Source organism: Setaria viridis, chromosome 2 (assembly GCF_005286985.2).
Source record: "Setaria viridis chromosome 2, Setaria_viridis_v4.0, whole genome shotgun sequence".
Lineage (NCBI taxonomy): Eukaryota > Viridiplantae > Streptophyta > Magnoliopsida > Poales > Poaceae > Setaria > Setaria viridis.
In genome coordinates, this window is record NC_048264.2 from 29,780,683 (window position 1) to 29,795,925 (window position 15,243).

General features: G+C 50.2%; 2 protein-coding genes and 1 pseudogene across 2 annotated transcripts; all 3 read right to left on the bottom strand.

Annotated features, from left to right (window-relative positions):
- Window positions 1–103: 103 nt before the first annotated feature.
- Window positions 104–2,100, bottom strand: LOC117845297 (uncharacterized; annotated as a pseudogene).
- A 639-nt stretch (window positions 2,101–2,739) lies between these two features.
- On the bottom strand, window positions 2,740–8,168 carry LOC117845293 (uncharacterized). Its single transcript, XM_034726280.2, has 5 exons — window positions 7,875–8,168; window positions 6,050–6,840; window positions 5,032–5,610; window positions 4,172–4,585; window positions 2,740–3,568 (listed from the first exon to the last, which is right to left on the bottom strand). The coding sequence occupies exons 1-5, from the start codon at window positions 7,942–7,944 to the stop codon at window positions 3,041–3,043; spliced, it is 2,382 nt and encodes a 793-aa protein (XP_034582171.1). The 5' UTR covers window positions 7,945–8,168; the 3' UTR covers window positions 2,740–3,040.
- A 1,292-nt stretch (window positions 8,169–9,460) lies between these two features.
- Window positions 9,461–11,690, bottom strand: LOC117843125 (hydroxycinnamoyltransferase 4). Its single transcript, XM_034723687.2, has 2 exons — window positions 10,859–11,690; window positions 9,461–10,582 (listed from the first exon to the last, which is right to left on the bottom strand). The coding sequence occupies exons 1-2, from the start codon at window positions 11,273–11,275 to the stop codon at window positions 9,692–9,694; spliced, it is 1,308 nt and encodes a 435-aa protein (XP_034579578.1). The 5' UTR covers window positions 11,276–11,690; the 3' UTR covers window positions 9,461–9,691.
- Between the last annotated feature and the right edge of the window lie 3,553 nt (window positions 11,691–15,243).

Below are 15,243 nucleotides of genomic sequence, written 5' to 3' on the forward strand. Positions count from 1 at the left end.
AGCATTCACACTATCAGTTCAACCATCAGTTTAGCATTCAGACTAGCATACACATATACAACCATCAGTTCAGCATTGGTCACAAATTAAAGACTCCCATGATTGCTGCAGAAATCACCACATTAACAGATTGCTTAATAACAAAATAAAAAATAGGGATACACAAGTATTGGTCACAACAACAGCATTGGTCACATATTGATCAAGAACAAAAATACTCCACACTTCATTGTTGTTACTAAAAATTTTCTTCTCGATCATCGCCAGTGTCTTCTCTCTTCTAGCCTTTGATTCTTCTGTCATCTGACTAATATCTTGGTGAAGCAATGAATCATAGACTTGAAGCATTTTTGCTTCCTTTTCCTCTTGTGCTGCCTTCAGTCTCATCCTTGAGATTTCAAGATGTGCCTCTGTTGTCTTCGCATGCTCCTGCTTACGCTCTTGAGTAACCCCAACTATCTTGTCTATATTACCTCCTAAGATTGCAAATCCTTCGATCACCTCTTCTGTCTTGCGCTTGCTATTGCGTCTTTCGCTTGCCTTGGCTGCATCTCTCCCAATTGGACGCTAGATCTGTATGTCATTATTAACATCAATGGGAAGTTGTGATTCATTCTTTTCTTTCTCCAATTGGGCAACATGTGCACACCATTTAGGTTCATTCTTGAGAGTCCTCCACCAATGGATCAAAGTGAAAGGCTTCTTGTATCGTTCTGTATACAGTGCAAGTGCCTCATCCATCATCTGATCATCAGACGCCCCACTTTTGTTCACTCTATTGACCTTAGTCCAACATCCATTGAAGTCGATGATAACTGTCTTCAAGCGTGACCAATGAATCTTCAGTTGATTTGTGTCCCTTTCACGACCTGGTGCTGCGTTCTTGTTGAACTCTTCAGCGATTTTCTTCCAATAACTATCGTATTTCTTGTCATTCGCTCTTATTGGGTCATTAGAATTGTTCAGCCACACACTCGCCTACAACAAGAAATCAGAACTAATTATGAAAAGGAACTTCTCTTTGCAGTCCTACTCGCCTACAACAAGCAATTAGAACAACAAGAATGGGACTATTACCAATCGAACTTCCTCTTCTTGCGACCAATGCCTTCTCTTTGCTGTCCTACTTGTCTCGACACCGGAGTCGCCATCAATGTTAATGGAGACTTAAGGTGTGGATTGTTCTTGTGCCGGTGGTGGCAGTGACGGAGAAATTGGTACAAAGTTATTAGTAAGCCCAACGAGATGAAAATTGTGGTCCGGTGAACAAATGGTGGTTATTGTAACATATTAACATAACCTGCCCTGAAATATAAATACACGAAGGATCAGAGGCATGCTTCTTTTGTTTTCAGATAATCCAATAAATACAGGTCAGCATTCCTTTGCTAGACAACTAAATTTTTCCATAAGGCTAATTGACAAGATGGTTCTTTCAGAATAGCACATTGCTGAAAACAAACAAGCTACGATGCATCACAATGCAGGAGAAAAACAGTAGTACATCCCAATTAACATGGAAGCAAGAGAGGATATTATCTCATTCCAAGTGTTTATCACTAAGTTTGGAATGTGGCAAGTGAAGCATCCGAGAACTGTCTCAGACATTTGCTGAATATATGCTCTGTCGTAACAAGGAGAGAGGTTCAAATCATTTGCAACAAAGTTCACTTCAATGGATAAACCACTCCATGTCCTTGTGAGTAGTGCTGTTTCAACCAAACTATAGTTTTTGCTTCTTTCCCTACCACTTTAAGTTTTCATGTTAATTCTGTAAAAGTTTATCTAAATTGGATTAACCAAATGATTGAATAAAACTGTAGCTAGATAATTTTTTCATCTAGGTAAACAATGCTGGCTTACTAGAGCACAAGCGTGAGACTATCATGCCATATCTTTTGTGAAATCAAGTAACTAATGTAGCAGAGAACACACACAACGTTCCTTGCAGTTAGGTTTGTGAATCTTACCAGGGATTTGTGAATCCGGGAGTGAATCCTGGAGGAGGCCAGCAGCAAGCGGCGGCGGCAGCCCAGAAGGAATCGGCGGTGGAGCTGGTGGTGGCGGCGCCTTCTGCTTCCTTTTCTCCCGAGTTGCCATCGTCGGTAGGGCGGGAGGCGCGGGCGCGGGCGGGAGGGCGCGGGAGGCGCGGGCGGCGCGCCGGCGGAGGATTTTCTTCGGTGACGCACCGGATCCGGCGGAGGAAATGAAGACGCCCCAGTGCGGTGTCGTGCGCGTACCGAGGGGCTTGAGTGCCTGGGTAACGGTGTGTACCTTGTTTCATCTGGATGAAACTAGTACTATCTTTCTCCTCTTCAATTTCTTGCCATATCATCACAAAAGCTGACGTGGCAGGTAATTAATGTGCATGAAACTCCTATGAAACTCTGCACTGAGGCTAGCCTTACCGTGCGGCTGAGGGGCGGAGAAACAGCGGCGGTTGGGCCTCGTTGAGCGAACTCCATCGAGTCGTCGGGCCGGTGAGCAGCGCCACTGCGCCAGGAGGTGGAGGATGGAATTTAAAGGCTGCCAGGAGCGACGGCTCACCTTCATCTTCCAACTCATGCCAGGCGCGACGGCTCACCTTCTGCAATGTGAACGCCACTGGCCACGACCGGGCGCTGCTAATCCTGCCGCCGTTCGCCAACAACCACGCCATCCAAGCTGAACCACCGCAGCCGGCTATTCTATATCGTCATGCAAGTAAAACGTTGCCGGTCATTCACAGTTTCACACCAATGATCAACAACCGCGAAGCTTATTTGAAGTTCTGTTTTTCAGATGATAGCATATTTGAAGTTGTTAACAAGCATATCACCATTGCAAAGTTACAAACGTGGGGAATTAACAACATAGCTGCTTTAGGACCCCTGCCGGTTGAAAGTTAACTCCCAACCTGCGTTAGGCATCGCCAGCAGCGTGACCTACTATATATACTAACAAATACTGCAGCTGCAAGCCAGAGATACCAAGACTGCGTCTTGCCACACAGCTTCCCCGTGAACAAGAGCAGCAAGCTGCAGCGGCGTCGCCGCGCATCTCAGCCTCTTCCCTCCAGCAACCTCTCACGGTGCTTCTTCCCGCATAGGTGCGACAACAGCATCTTCTCGCTGTTGCACTGCACGTCACAGAGCTTGCAGTAGAACTTGTCCTTTCGGTCCACCTTCTTCTCCGCGTCGGCATCCTTGCGGTGATTGAAACCCTTGAGCCCCGCACGCACAGCCTTGGCGTGCGGCTTCCCTCCCTGCTGCTGCGACCCGCTGTTCTCAGGCACCTTCTCCTTGCCGTCTCCGCATGAGGACTCGGTGTTCTTCACCGTGATCCTGTCCCATACTGGCAGCTTTGCTTTTGTGCTGGGCTCAGCGGTGTGGCTCCTTGATGATTGGAGTGCCGCGACGTTCTGCTGGTGACGCCGGCCGGCCAGGTGCTCCTCCAGGTGGTGCTGGCTAACCGTGTTCACACCGCAGGTGGGGCAGCTAAATTGCCAATATGGCTTCTGCTTCTTGATGAGTGGCGCTGAATCGGCCAGTTTCCTCTTCAGCCCATTGGATGTTCTTTCTGGTGTAGACTGTTGTAGAAGAAGTTCGTTTAGACTACAAAACACTGTAAGCTGGAATAACTGCATCTCAATGAAAGTAAAATTGGACAGAACAAGAAGCCTAAGATTGCGTGGTGTGTGGACTGATATGGATCACTTGTAGTACAATATGCAATTCAATGTTTATAGAATGATTTGATCCCAAGATGAAACTGAAAACAATCTACTAGTACCATTTTCAAGTCTCAGAGGTGCAAGGAATCTGCACAAGGATTACATAGCCTTATATTGTGCAGTGCATCTGAAGGAACTTTATATTGTCAAAAGAAAATCTAAGATGAATTGGAAAGTTCACTAGTGAATTAACTAATTTAGCTCATGCTGTTGGAAAGTTTTCTCAGACTTCCATACTGAATTGAAATCTTACATAGCTGATACCTTGAGTCAAAGAAGTACTACAGAACACGAGTTTTTCGTGGTCAAACTACAACCATTGCCATAAACAATGTTCAGAGAAGTTCACAACAAACACGCAGGAGATCATTGTTAATCAATTAATCTCAGGAAAATTCTGAGGGAAAAAGGAAAAAGAATGTGGGTTAAAGTGTAAATGCTAAAAAAATATGGGCTCACCTCACTGAACTCTACCTTCTTCTGCTCATTGTACGCTGCATTTTCCTGACCTGCTGGCCTGTGCTGACCAGGTGGTCGGGCAGGTTTATCAGTCCGCCCCTCCAAGGCAGACTCCATAGCCTTCCTCTGCCTGCTTCTGTCATTCCTGATGTCACCCTGCATGCCATGGCCATCCACCACATTAGCCTTAGGTTCCCTGCCAAAGGCCCGTTGGTGTCCTGTTGCCGCCGCCTCGCCAAATGATAATGCAGACTGCATCGGGCTGTTATTGGCTTTGGCCGCCACTGGAACCAATGTCTCTTCCACCGGAGCCTGCTTGCTTGGTGATAGGCACAATTCCATATAGCCATTAGACGCATGCAATCTCGCCTTCTGTTCATCCTCATTGCCCAGCCGTGGCTGCTCAGGTTTCAGCTGTATGAGAGGAAATTTATTTAGACTTAAGCAAAAAAAACTGATGCATCGCAAAAAAAAAGTTAGAGAGAAGAAGCAATCTATGGATGGATATTGATTCAGGTAATCCCATCGGTTGTGCTCCTGATCAATTCCAAACATCACTAGTGAACTAGCAAAAGTAGTGCTGCTTCTGCTTTCAATATGCCTAAGTAGACCAGACGTATGTTACAGCACGTTTTCCAGATTTCCAATTTTAAGCTAGTATTTACATAATTAGCACAATGAATCTTAACTATAATCACAAGAGTTTTTCATGGTTAAACGATGGCCATTGTTCAAGGGTGTGTGTACCACGACAAACATGCATAAGATCATGATTAATCAATACTTTAGTAATGTTCTGCAGAAATATTAGGAAGACAAACATGATGAGAAAAGGGTAAAATTGACAATGGCAGTCTCACCTCACTGAACTCTCGGCCTTTCTGCTGATCAAATGATGCACTCTCTTGACCTGCCAGCCGATCAGACAGCAGCATTGGTCCATTGATCTGATCTGCCAGAGTGGTTTCCAAAGTCTTCCTCTTCCCACTGCTCTGGTTTCCACTTTGGTACAACGAGTGCACTCCCTGGCCATCCTCGGCATCAGCCTTACATTCTTCGCCATAGCCCTCCTGACCTGCTGGCCTGTGCTGATCAGGTGGTTGGGCAGGTTTATCAGTCCGGCCCTCCATGGCAGACTCCATAGCCTTCCTCTGCCCACTGCTCTGGTTCCTGATGTCACCCTGCATGCCATGGGCGTCCACCACATTAGCCTTAGGTTCCCCACCAAAGGCCTGTTGGGGTCCTGTTGCCGCTGCCTCGCCAAATGACAATGCAGACTGCATCGGGCTGATATCAGCTTTGGCTGCCACTGGAACCGATATCTCTTCCACCGGAGCCTGCTTGCTCGGTGATAGGCACAATTCCATATAGCCATTAAACGCATGCACTCTCGCCTTCCGTTCATCCCCATTACCCAGACGTGGCTGCTCAGGTTTTTGCTGTAGGAGAGAAAGTTTGTTTAGACTTAAGTAAAAATACTTATGTATCGCAAAAAAGTGGAGAAGAAGAAGCAATCTATTGATGGATATTGATTTCAGGTAACCACATTGGTTGTGCTCCTGATCAACTGCAAACATCACTAATGAACTAGCAAAAGTAGTGCTGCTTCTGCTTTCAATATGCCTAAATAGACCGGACATATGTCACTACACGTTTTCCAGACTTCAATTTTAAGCTAGTATTACATAATTAGGACAATGACTAAGTATAATCACAAGAGTTTTCCATGGTTAAACGATGGCCATTGTTCAAGTGAGTAGTATACCACAACAAACATGCATCAGGTCATCATTAATCAATACTTTAGTAACGTTCTGCAGAAATATTAGGAAGACAAACATGATGAGAAAAGGGTAAATCTGACAATGGCAGTCTCACCTCACTGAACTCGCGGCATTTCTGCTGATCAAATGCTGCACTCTCTTGACCTGCCAACCAGTACTGATCAGACAACAGCATTGGTCCATTGATCTGTTCCAGAGTGGTTTCCGAAGTCTTGCTCTGCCCACTGCTCTGGTTTCCACTTTGGTACAGCGGTTGCACGCCATGGCCATCCTCCACATCAACCTTACATTCTCCACCAGCAGCATCTTTGTGTCCTGGTGTCAACTCCTCATGGAAAATAGGTCGGGCACCAGCATTGGCCGACACGGGCAAAGAGGCCTCATCTGCTAGAGTCCACTTGTTTGGCGATCGGCACACTTCCACATAGCCACCAAATGGATGCGTCCTAGCCCCAGATGACCTGCTATCTTGCTGCTTTTCAGTGTCACTGGCTGGCCGTTCCTGCAGCAACAGTGATGGTGACGATGGCCACTCCACGTGCGGGTACACCGGAGGCGCTTTCACTGGCTGCGCAGGGCCCCTGCAGCCGCAAGGGGAATGCTCGGTTCTTGAGCGTGGTGGACAGAGAGGTGACTCCTCCAAAGGAGGCACCGACGACAACAAAGGCCGATTAAGCCAGTAGTCCTGTGGCGATGGAAGCGCTGGCACAGGATTGTGGCTGGTGGCGGTGATGCCCATGGCGAGCTCCGTCTCGACGAGCTCGCGGAAGATCATGTCCTGGCGGATGCGCGCCTTGTTGAGCTCCAACAGCAGTTCCTCCCTCCTCCTCGCCAGCGCGGCGCTCCTCGCCAGCGCGGCGTCTACCGGTGATGCATTGGCGTCGCCTGCTTCCCGGTGGCAAGAGCATTAACAGATGAACAGGATTAGAAGTAACAATTTTTCCTACCAAGTAACACGCATCATCTTGTGTGGCGTAAAAATACCCAGTTCTTATTCCAGGGAGCCACACTCTTCCCTGCAGCTGACGCTATTTGGAGGACTTGGCCGCCGCTTAAAGTAAAGTTCTTCATGTGGCTGACAGTTAGAGACAGGTTGTGGACTGCAGAAAGAAGGCACAGGCGTGGGCTGCAGGACAATACTGAATGTGCTCTTTGTGATCTGGAAATAGAGACAGCTGACCACTTATTCACTACATGTTGCTATACTCAGGAGGTTTGGCACGCAATCAGTAGGATATTGGATCTGCACCGCCCAGTTCCAAGTCCTGGACTGACAGCAACGGATTGGTGGCTGCAAATGAGGTTGGGAATGACCGAATGTAAGAAGAAAGGATTGGATTCCTCATTCATGTTGATCTCCTGGATACTCTGGAAACAAAGGAATGACAGAGTATTTAGCAGATTGTCAGCAAAAACTGCGGGTCATCTGACGTATAAGATCCTCGATCAGGCTCAACTATTGATGGATGCCGGCGCTAAGCACATGGTCTCTTTGGGATGGCCGGCTGCAGTTGTAGGAGCAGGGGGCTTACCATCCTCTTAGTCTCTGAACCTACGTCAGTTTCAGTTTTAGTTCTAGTTGTTGCATCGTTTGTGCGATACGGCTCTATGTAATCAACCATGTGCGTGTGCCCGAAAGGCCCGCATTGTAAAACTTTTTATTACTTATCTTCTTCTTAATACAAAGATATGTAAAATACCAAAATACCCAAATTCCTGTATCATCATCAGATCTCTGTATGCTCACCGTCGATTTGAACATGTAGCCAAGGGAGAAAGAATTGAAGATCATCTACCCCCACCCCCCAGGCCCCCAGACCCCACAGACAAATTTCTTTGTTTTCGTGGAAATCCACGAGTCGTAGAGCAGAAAGACATCCATAAAAATAAGGGCGACGGCGAGAGTGTAGTCCCGTTACCGTGCGGCGGCGGCGGAAGGTCAGGGAAGCGGCGGAGACGACCGGTTTCGACGTCGTCGGCTGCTGCCATGGTTTGTCGGCTGCGTCCGGCGAACTCCGTTGCGGGTTTGAGGGAGGGATTCGCTTCGATAACGGCGCGGAGAAGCGAGGGGGAGAGTTTTGTAATGGGAAACCGAAACAAGGGGAGCGAGAGGTTACCGGATTCGATTTATGGTGAGTAGAGCAATTTCTGGATGTTTTGAAAAAATAACCGTTCATAGAAGTTTTCGTATAAGGACTATTCACAGAAGTTACCACACAAGGAAGACATCAACACTCACATTGCACCCACAATTATATCCCTTCTCAAATTTGTCAATATTCTGTTAAAGGAAGATATATATTGTTGTCTCAAGTAAAGAAATTGTTAGGCTTAAGAAAATATTTTGCCGTTCAATTAGAGGATGTTGCGCTGAAAAATTCTTTCAAGGAAAAAAAAATCGTCACGTGAATTTGTGTCCACTCATATAAAATACAAATGTGTCCACCTCATGATCCTACTCATATAAATGTGTCCACTTTCTATTTCAGATTTGAAATTTGCAACGGCCCTACTCGTACAAATGTGTCCATTTTGAGATGGAACAAGTCCAGTTTTGGCCATTAAATTATCGGCTCACTTTAGTTTCGACGATGAAACTCTAAAATCAGGAATCTTTAACCATCCAACTATCAAAATTGGATAAATTCAACCATTAAGCTGGTTTGGAAGGTGGTTTTCGCTGACTTGGACGATAAAATAGAAACATTCATGTTTCGCTCGTCGGGGCCGCACCCGTGCGCGCTTTGGCCATGCCGCGCGCCGAGCCTAGTACCTTGGCAGCCACCCCTGTTTCGGCCGCGGAGGCCACCACTCGTGCCCATGCTCGCCGCTGGAATCGGTCGTGGCGTGGACCCCTCCTCGTCACACGTCCTCATCGTCGACCCATCGTCCTCCTCGCGTGCGCATCGTCGTCGTGGACCACCCCATCCCGTGTCCCTGCCATCCTCCTCTGACGCCCACGCTGAGTTCCCCACTGCGGCTCCTTGTCCTCATCCTCGCGCACTCCAAGCGGTGTCCCGGACTCCACCCCTGCCTCCTTGCATGCCCCCGCCCTTGCCGCCTTGTGCGCCCCCTGCAGCTCGCCGCCAAATGCGTTCCAGGACAGCTGCAGGCAGAAAGGGAGAGAGTAAGGGGAAGGGAAAAGGAAGAGAAAGGGGATGACATGCGGGCCCACACATCAGCGAGGTGGAGAGGGAAGGGAGAAGATAGAAGAGAACATGACAAGTGGGACCATTGCCGTGTAGCATCCACATCATCAAAACCATCCACAAAACAACCCGATGGCCGAATTTATCCGGTTTTGATAGTTGGATGGTAAACTATTCTTGATTTTGAAGTTTCATAGTTGAAATCAACTGAGGTGATAATTGGATGGCAAAAAATGGACTTCTTCCTTTTAAGATTAGGAGGTATGTTGTCAGGGGCGGAGGCAAGGTGGTGAGCAGGGCCAGGGCCATAGAATACGATATTTCAAATTAATTTAAACAATGAAAAGAGTACCAAAGAAAATAACGAATTTTCAGGCTCCGCTCCCTGAGCGTTGTGTTGTGCGTCCACACATTGCATGGATGCGTATAAATAATCTGCTTCAGTTTCATGGGTACACGTTAGAACATGCACAACTGCACAACTACACGATCCTTGTGCTCATTACTACCATCGTGAGTAGTACTTGTAATAACCTAAGGGTGCGATACACTTATACACGTACGTAAGAATCGTTCATCTCACGCTCTCACACCACCGCGGCCAGCTCCTCGAAGAAGAGCTCCTTGAACCGCTCCATGCGCTCGGGCTCCAGCGCCGCGGCCACCGCGACGCCGCCCTCCTTCCCCGGGCTGTTCAGCAGGTACACGAACCCCGTGTAGTACATGAGCGCCGGCGCCAGCAGTGCCGGCTCGCCCCACCCGAAGTCGGCGTCGTACGACGGCATCCCAAGCCAGCTGATCACCCGCAGGTCCGTGCCGGGCAGCCCGCCGCGCGGCAGCGCCGCCAGGTCCGCCGTCTCCAGGTAATCCACCAGCGACCGCGCGTACTCGTCCCCGTGCCCCGTCGCCGCGCGGAGACGGCGCGCGCCGAACCCCAGAGGGTTGCCGAGCAGGTCGCCGACGCGCGCCGACGTCGAGGTGCGCGCCACCGCGTTGCCGAAGAAAGCGTCCGGCAGCGGCGGCGACAGGCGGGCGCGCATGTCCACCATCGTGTAGAGGCGGGACTCGGTTTCAGGGTCCAACGCGCGCGCCGCGCACGCGCACCGCCACACGTGCGCCACCAGCGCGCGGAAGGTGGACACCGCGCCCGCGCGGGCCCGGAGCGCCGCCGCCTGCGAGCCGGTCACGCGGAGGATGGCGCTGGCGTACTCCGCCTTGCTTCCGCCGCCGGCCTCGGCTGTTGCGGCGGCGGTCCGGCGGCCACCGCCACCGTACTCGTGGGTGTGGTCGAAGAGGACGGTCGGCTGCGGGCGCGCCCGGAGCGGCGTGCGATCGAGGGACGGTACCACGGCGGCGCCGGCGTCCCCGCGGGCTATGCCGGCCCACGTCCGGATGAAATTGAAGGCGCTGCGTCCGTCGATGACGAAGTGGTGCATCGCTGTGCCCAGCGCCACGCCGCCGCACCGGAAGAAGGTGACCTGTCGAGAAGACACGTAAGGACGACCTGCGTGATTAACCATGCATGTTTGGTAGTCCAACTCCATTTCTTCATCCGTCTTCAGTTTCGTTTTCAGTAAAAAGTGCCCATTTCTTTATTTTTTAATCATTACACAGTTCACGTGATTAGTTGGATAATTAATCATACTTAATTCGCTCGAACTATGTGGTACGCTGTATACATGCACGAACTCCATCCAAGAACGAATTGAAACCGGTTTGCGTTAAAATGGAGAGAAAGTCAGAAGCGCAGCAACCTGAAGCAGGAGCAGCGGTGTCCCGGCGCCGGCGGGTTCGTACGCCGGCACGAACATGTCGCGCATGGCCTTGGACGGCGCGAAGCCCTCGAAGTCGTCGAGCGCGGCCGCGGACCGCGCGACGACGAAGAGCGCGCCCTCGGCGTTGCAGTCGATCTCGGCGCGCCCGTCGCGGCCGACGGCTAGGCGGCCGGCGAAGGGGTAGAACGGGACCAGCGCGGCGGCCAGCGCCGCGTGCAGGACGTCGGCCGAGAAGAAGCCTGACCGCGTCTGCTCGTCGGGGTGGCGGAAGAAGTAGACCGTCGGGGTGTAGCCGTTCCTGGCGGCGAGGTCGAGGTTGGACAGCCAGAGCGCGCCCCGCGGCGTGGGCTCGCTCGGCGGGACCAGCTCTGACTCCACGACCTCGATGGCTGCCATCGATGTCTGTGGCGCGCGAGTGCTCTCTGGCTTTTCGGCCTTGCGCTCTCTGCTTCTGACTTCTAGTGTGGCGCGTGAAGTGAGCGCAACGACTCCATGGGAGGGGGCGCGGCAGGGGATTTATAGCGGTTGCAATGTGGGTTTGGTCCGGCAACAATCTTCCAATGAGGAGTATCAAAACAAAAAAAATCTTCCAATGAGAGGGTAGTTGAGCCGGCTTTGCTGTAATTTGGACCCTTGGACTTGCTTGGATCATGGTGCCAAGATTGATACAATACACGATCTGTGCTGTTCATTTCAAGTCCGGCGCGCACTCCATCCATCCGGTGACAGAAGAATGTTGCCGTCTCGAGCACAAGCAGCGTGCCTTGGGGGAGGGCTCAAAGCCCTTTCGTCCGGGACAAATGCTGGCTTGTGGTTAGGGACGAATCAACCTAGCCGTGACCACACAGCATAAAACGTACACTCATATTTTGATGGCCACGAACGCTCAACACTTTTAGGATGTCTTCACTTTTAGTTCAGCCCCATCGTCCAAGCAGTACACTCTAGCATTGCGAAACTTCACATCCAAGTACTAAGGACAATGCCACGAATAGTAGTTGGGCCCTATCAAAGTATCAAATCACTGGAGCTTGGTTGTTCATCAGCCCCATCGGCCATTGTTCAAGTCTCTCATGGTGTCAGCCACTGTCACGCGAACTGTGGCTCACGCCAACCCCTGGGATGGATCCCTCCCAGTCCCATCCCATCCACCAAACCCCCCTCTTGGGCCCGTGACATATACTTAACGATATTTTTGTTTCGTCACGGCTGCATCCGCAAGCTTATCGTACACATCCATGTATAAGCAACCAAACAAGGACGTGTAGATCGTTTGATTATTACAAGAACCGAAACAACTCTCCGGAGGAAGATGAACACTCTGTTTTTCCCATAACAGACTAACACGAATTTCATTACGACGTCAGCAGCGAAATTACAGAGAGCATCGGTTTTCTGTCTACTGAGTTACCCCAGCCTTACCCGCACGTGCTTGAGGGTTGAGACGACCCATTTGTTTCCTTCCGGTTAATCTCGTCAGTGCCACCTTCAGATTCACAAAATCACCCCGACGAACACAGAGCCAGGCTCAATTCTTCCTTGACCGCTGCTCATTTTAACACTCGGGGTTCGGTGGCATGCCATCGGCTCCGAACAGAAGCATGCAAGTGATGACTTAAACCACCCACTTAAACCAAAGTGGGTGACCGACCAGTGCCCAGGACAGGGAAGCAAGCCCTTGGTGTGTTCTGTCTCCTCCATTCAGTCGTCAGCACCACCACTTTGGCACTGTCACGCGCGTGACGTGGCGCCGGCAACAAGGCTAACCGATCCACTTCCACCCGCGTCCCCTCCCTCCTACTTACTCCTCTTTGACCAGCGTTGTTAGGGCGGTTTGGTTCTTTAGTCTAAAGTTTAGTTGCTATTACATCGAATATTTAGATACTGATTAGAAGTATTAAATATATATTAATTATAAAACCAATTGCATAGATGGAGGCTAATTCGTGAGATGAATCTATTAAGCCTAATTAATCCATGATTTGATAATGTGATGCTACAGTAAATGTGTGCTAATCATGGATTAATTATGCTTAATAGATTCGTCTCGCGAATTAACCTCCATCCGTGCAATTGGTTTCATAATTAGGTTATATTTAATACTTCTAATTAGTATCTAAACATTTGATGTGACACGGACTAAATTTTAGTTCGTGGAACCAAACGCGGAGGTGTCGCGCTGCCACGGTGCCACTGCCCGTGCTGTCGGCCCGCCGCCACTTCGCCAGCTGCGCAGGGCGGCCGTGATCGGCGTCACCCTCGATCACCAACCGGCCGGGCCGGACCGATTGATTCCTTGCAGCGGGCGGGATCCCAGATTTCAACGAAGGGAGATGGGGAATATTGGGTTACCTTACCTGCGACGACGACCCCGAGCGCGGTTTGCTGCTGCGAGGCCAATAAATCCATTAGGCGCCGGCAACCTGGTCACGGTTGAAATCGTGGCTGCTCGTACATTGTTGCGGCGGCAAGACGGTGACAGTTCTTTTCAAGAGGAGAGGTTCCTGATAAGTTCAAGCAGCGTTTTAGCATTTCCAGATGCTGCCGAGTGTAACGAGCTGCCCGGCCTGATTTTTCTGTGCAGGAGGGCTGCTAGTGGGCTAAAATGGCTGGGAGCACGCAAGTAGGCCTAGAAAATTTTAGCCTTCGTTGAGTTCTGGGCTTTGTACTACTGGGGGGCCATTACACGGGACAGAAAGAAATTGTTTTATTTTTATATTTTTTCTTTTACGATTTTGCAGAGATAAATAGCCGACAAAAAATTTGCAGAAATAGAACCCTACAGCCAGTTGAAATGACAGCAGGTAAAAAAAGGGGAGTTACCGCCGGTTCAAGCGGCAGTTGGGTGATGTGCCAGCGGAGGGGGTTGCTACTACCGTTTGAAACAGCGGTAGCTAACCTCCCCCCCCCCCCCCCCCACACACACACACGACTCCGCCGGTGGCAGATGGTGGAGCAAGCTATGGCGGTGTTTAGACACTTCATATAGAGTGCGATTTTGATCGCACTTCCATACAAGATTCAAGACAAGTTAAATGAGGCTTGAGCACCTTCTAGCCGCATAGTAGTAGTCGAGTACATTCGAAGACTCAATCCTATGGAGTATTTAAAGAGCACCACAAACTAGTCGAAGATGTCTAAAAAAATACTTGGGACTGCTACATTTGACTAAAAAGTACTCGGAGGCTTGTCGGCCATACATCTATAGGCCCACCGGGAGGCTTGGACGGTCCTAGATACATGGCTGTACATCGAGACGTGTCAGACATGGAGACTACGGTGTAGAACCGCGTTGTAACAACCTGGGTGCTTAAACGGTGTTTTAATCGTAAGAGCAAGTCCTTTGTGCTTAAAGAAAAGCTTTGACAACTTTTAGGCAAAGTCCAAGCTTTGGGGCTTTCTATCTAGAGGTTTCCAATGTCATCTTGAGCTGAGCCCTATACCAAAGTTTCTGAGCTTCGGGACCTTAACAATTTTGCTTTAAGGAGCAAGTTTGAAATCTGCCCCAAAAGCCTTCAAATTTAGGTCAAAGTTCCCTAGTTTGGTCAACTCAGCCTCTTTAGCCATTCCGGCTAAGTCTGGAATTCAGCCTGACCTGGCGCCTTAAGGCGGGTTTATCTTTGGAAAGTTGAGCAGAATATCCAGAAACCCCTTTATAGTAGTTGGAGAACTAAGTTCCTACAACAACCTTGCTAATTGGACCTTGGTCCAATTCACCTACGAAGCTTCCCAAATCTGCAGCTCAAATCATCCTAGAACCCTGAACACCAGTCAAAACCGCCTCTTTTCTCTAAGTCCTGGAACCAGCGTTCCTCCCAACTTTGGAGCTTTGAATCTCCAAATCCACCGTGTTTTTGAACTCGGTCAAATTACAAGAGTTGGACCTTGGTCTGTGTACTACAACTCTTGTAAAGGGAGTCAACGTGGTGCGGTTTGAAAATTGGGAGATCCAGAGGCTTGAAGGTGGGCTTGGCACAGGATCTCGCGGATCCTTCGGCCAGACAGCGCGCGCTCTGGAACGCCGCCGCCGTGTGGCGTGACCTCACCGGCAAGCACCGCCTCGCCAAGTCGCCGGCCGTGACAAGATAGATCAGCGCGCCTCTTTCCCAGTCACGCGCAGAAGCGCCCTGCAGACCCCTCCACCCCGTCTCGTCTCACCCGAGGCCTTGCCGGCCGCGCCAGGCGCACTGCCACGCAGCTCCACCGTCGCCTCGGCCACTCTGTGACCGAAGACCGGCCGCTGCCGCACCGGTACTGCCTCGCCTCCCGCGCGCATCCACCTCACCCGGATCCCCGGCCGCCCGCCTCAACGTCTTCCAGCCCTTCCATCACACCTCAGTCGCGCTGCCCGCGCGCGCGCCCCG

Coding starts and splice junctions, on each gene's coding strand:
- LOC117845293 (XM_034726280.2), bottom strand. CDS start 7,944: ATGGCAGCAGCCGACGACGTCGAAACCGGTCGTCTCCGCCGCTTCCCT. Junction 4,586..5,031: donor AAGGCCGAGAGTTCAGTGAG/GTGAGACTGCCA, acceptor CCTCTCATACAG/CTGAAACCTGAGCAGCCACG. Junction 3,569..4,171: donor AGAAGGTAGAGTTCAGTGAG/GTGAGCCCATAT, acceptor CTTCTACAACAG/TCTACACCAGAAAGAACATC.
- LOC117843125 (XM_034723687.2), bottom strand. CDS start 11,275: ATGGCAGCCATCGAGGTCGTGGAGTCAGAGCTGGTCCCGCCGAGCGAG. Junction 10,583..10,858: donor CACCGCTGCTCCTGCTTCAG/GTTGCTGCGCTT, acceptor TCTTCTCGACAG/GTCACCTTCTTCCGGTGCGG.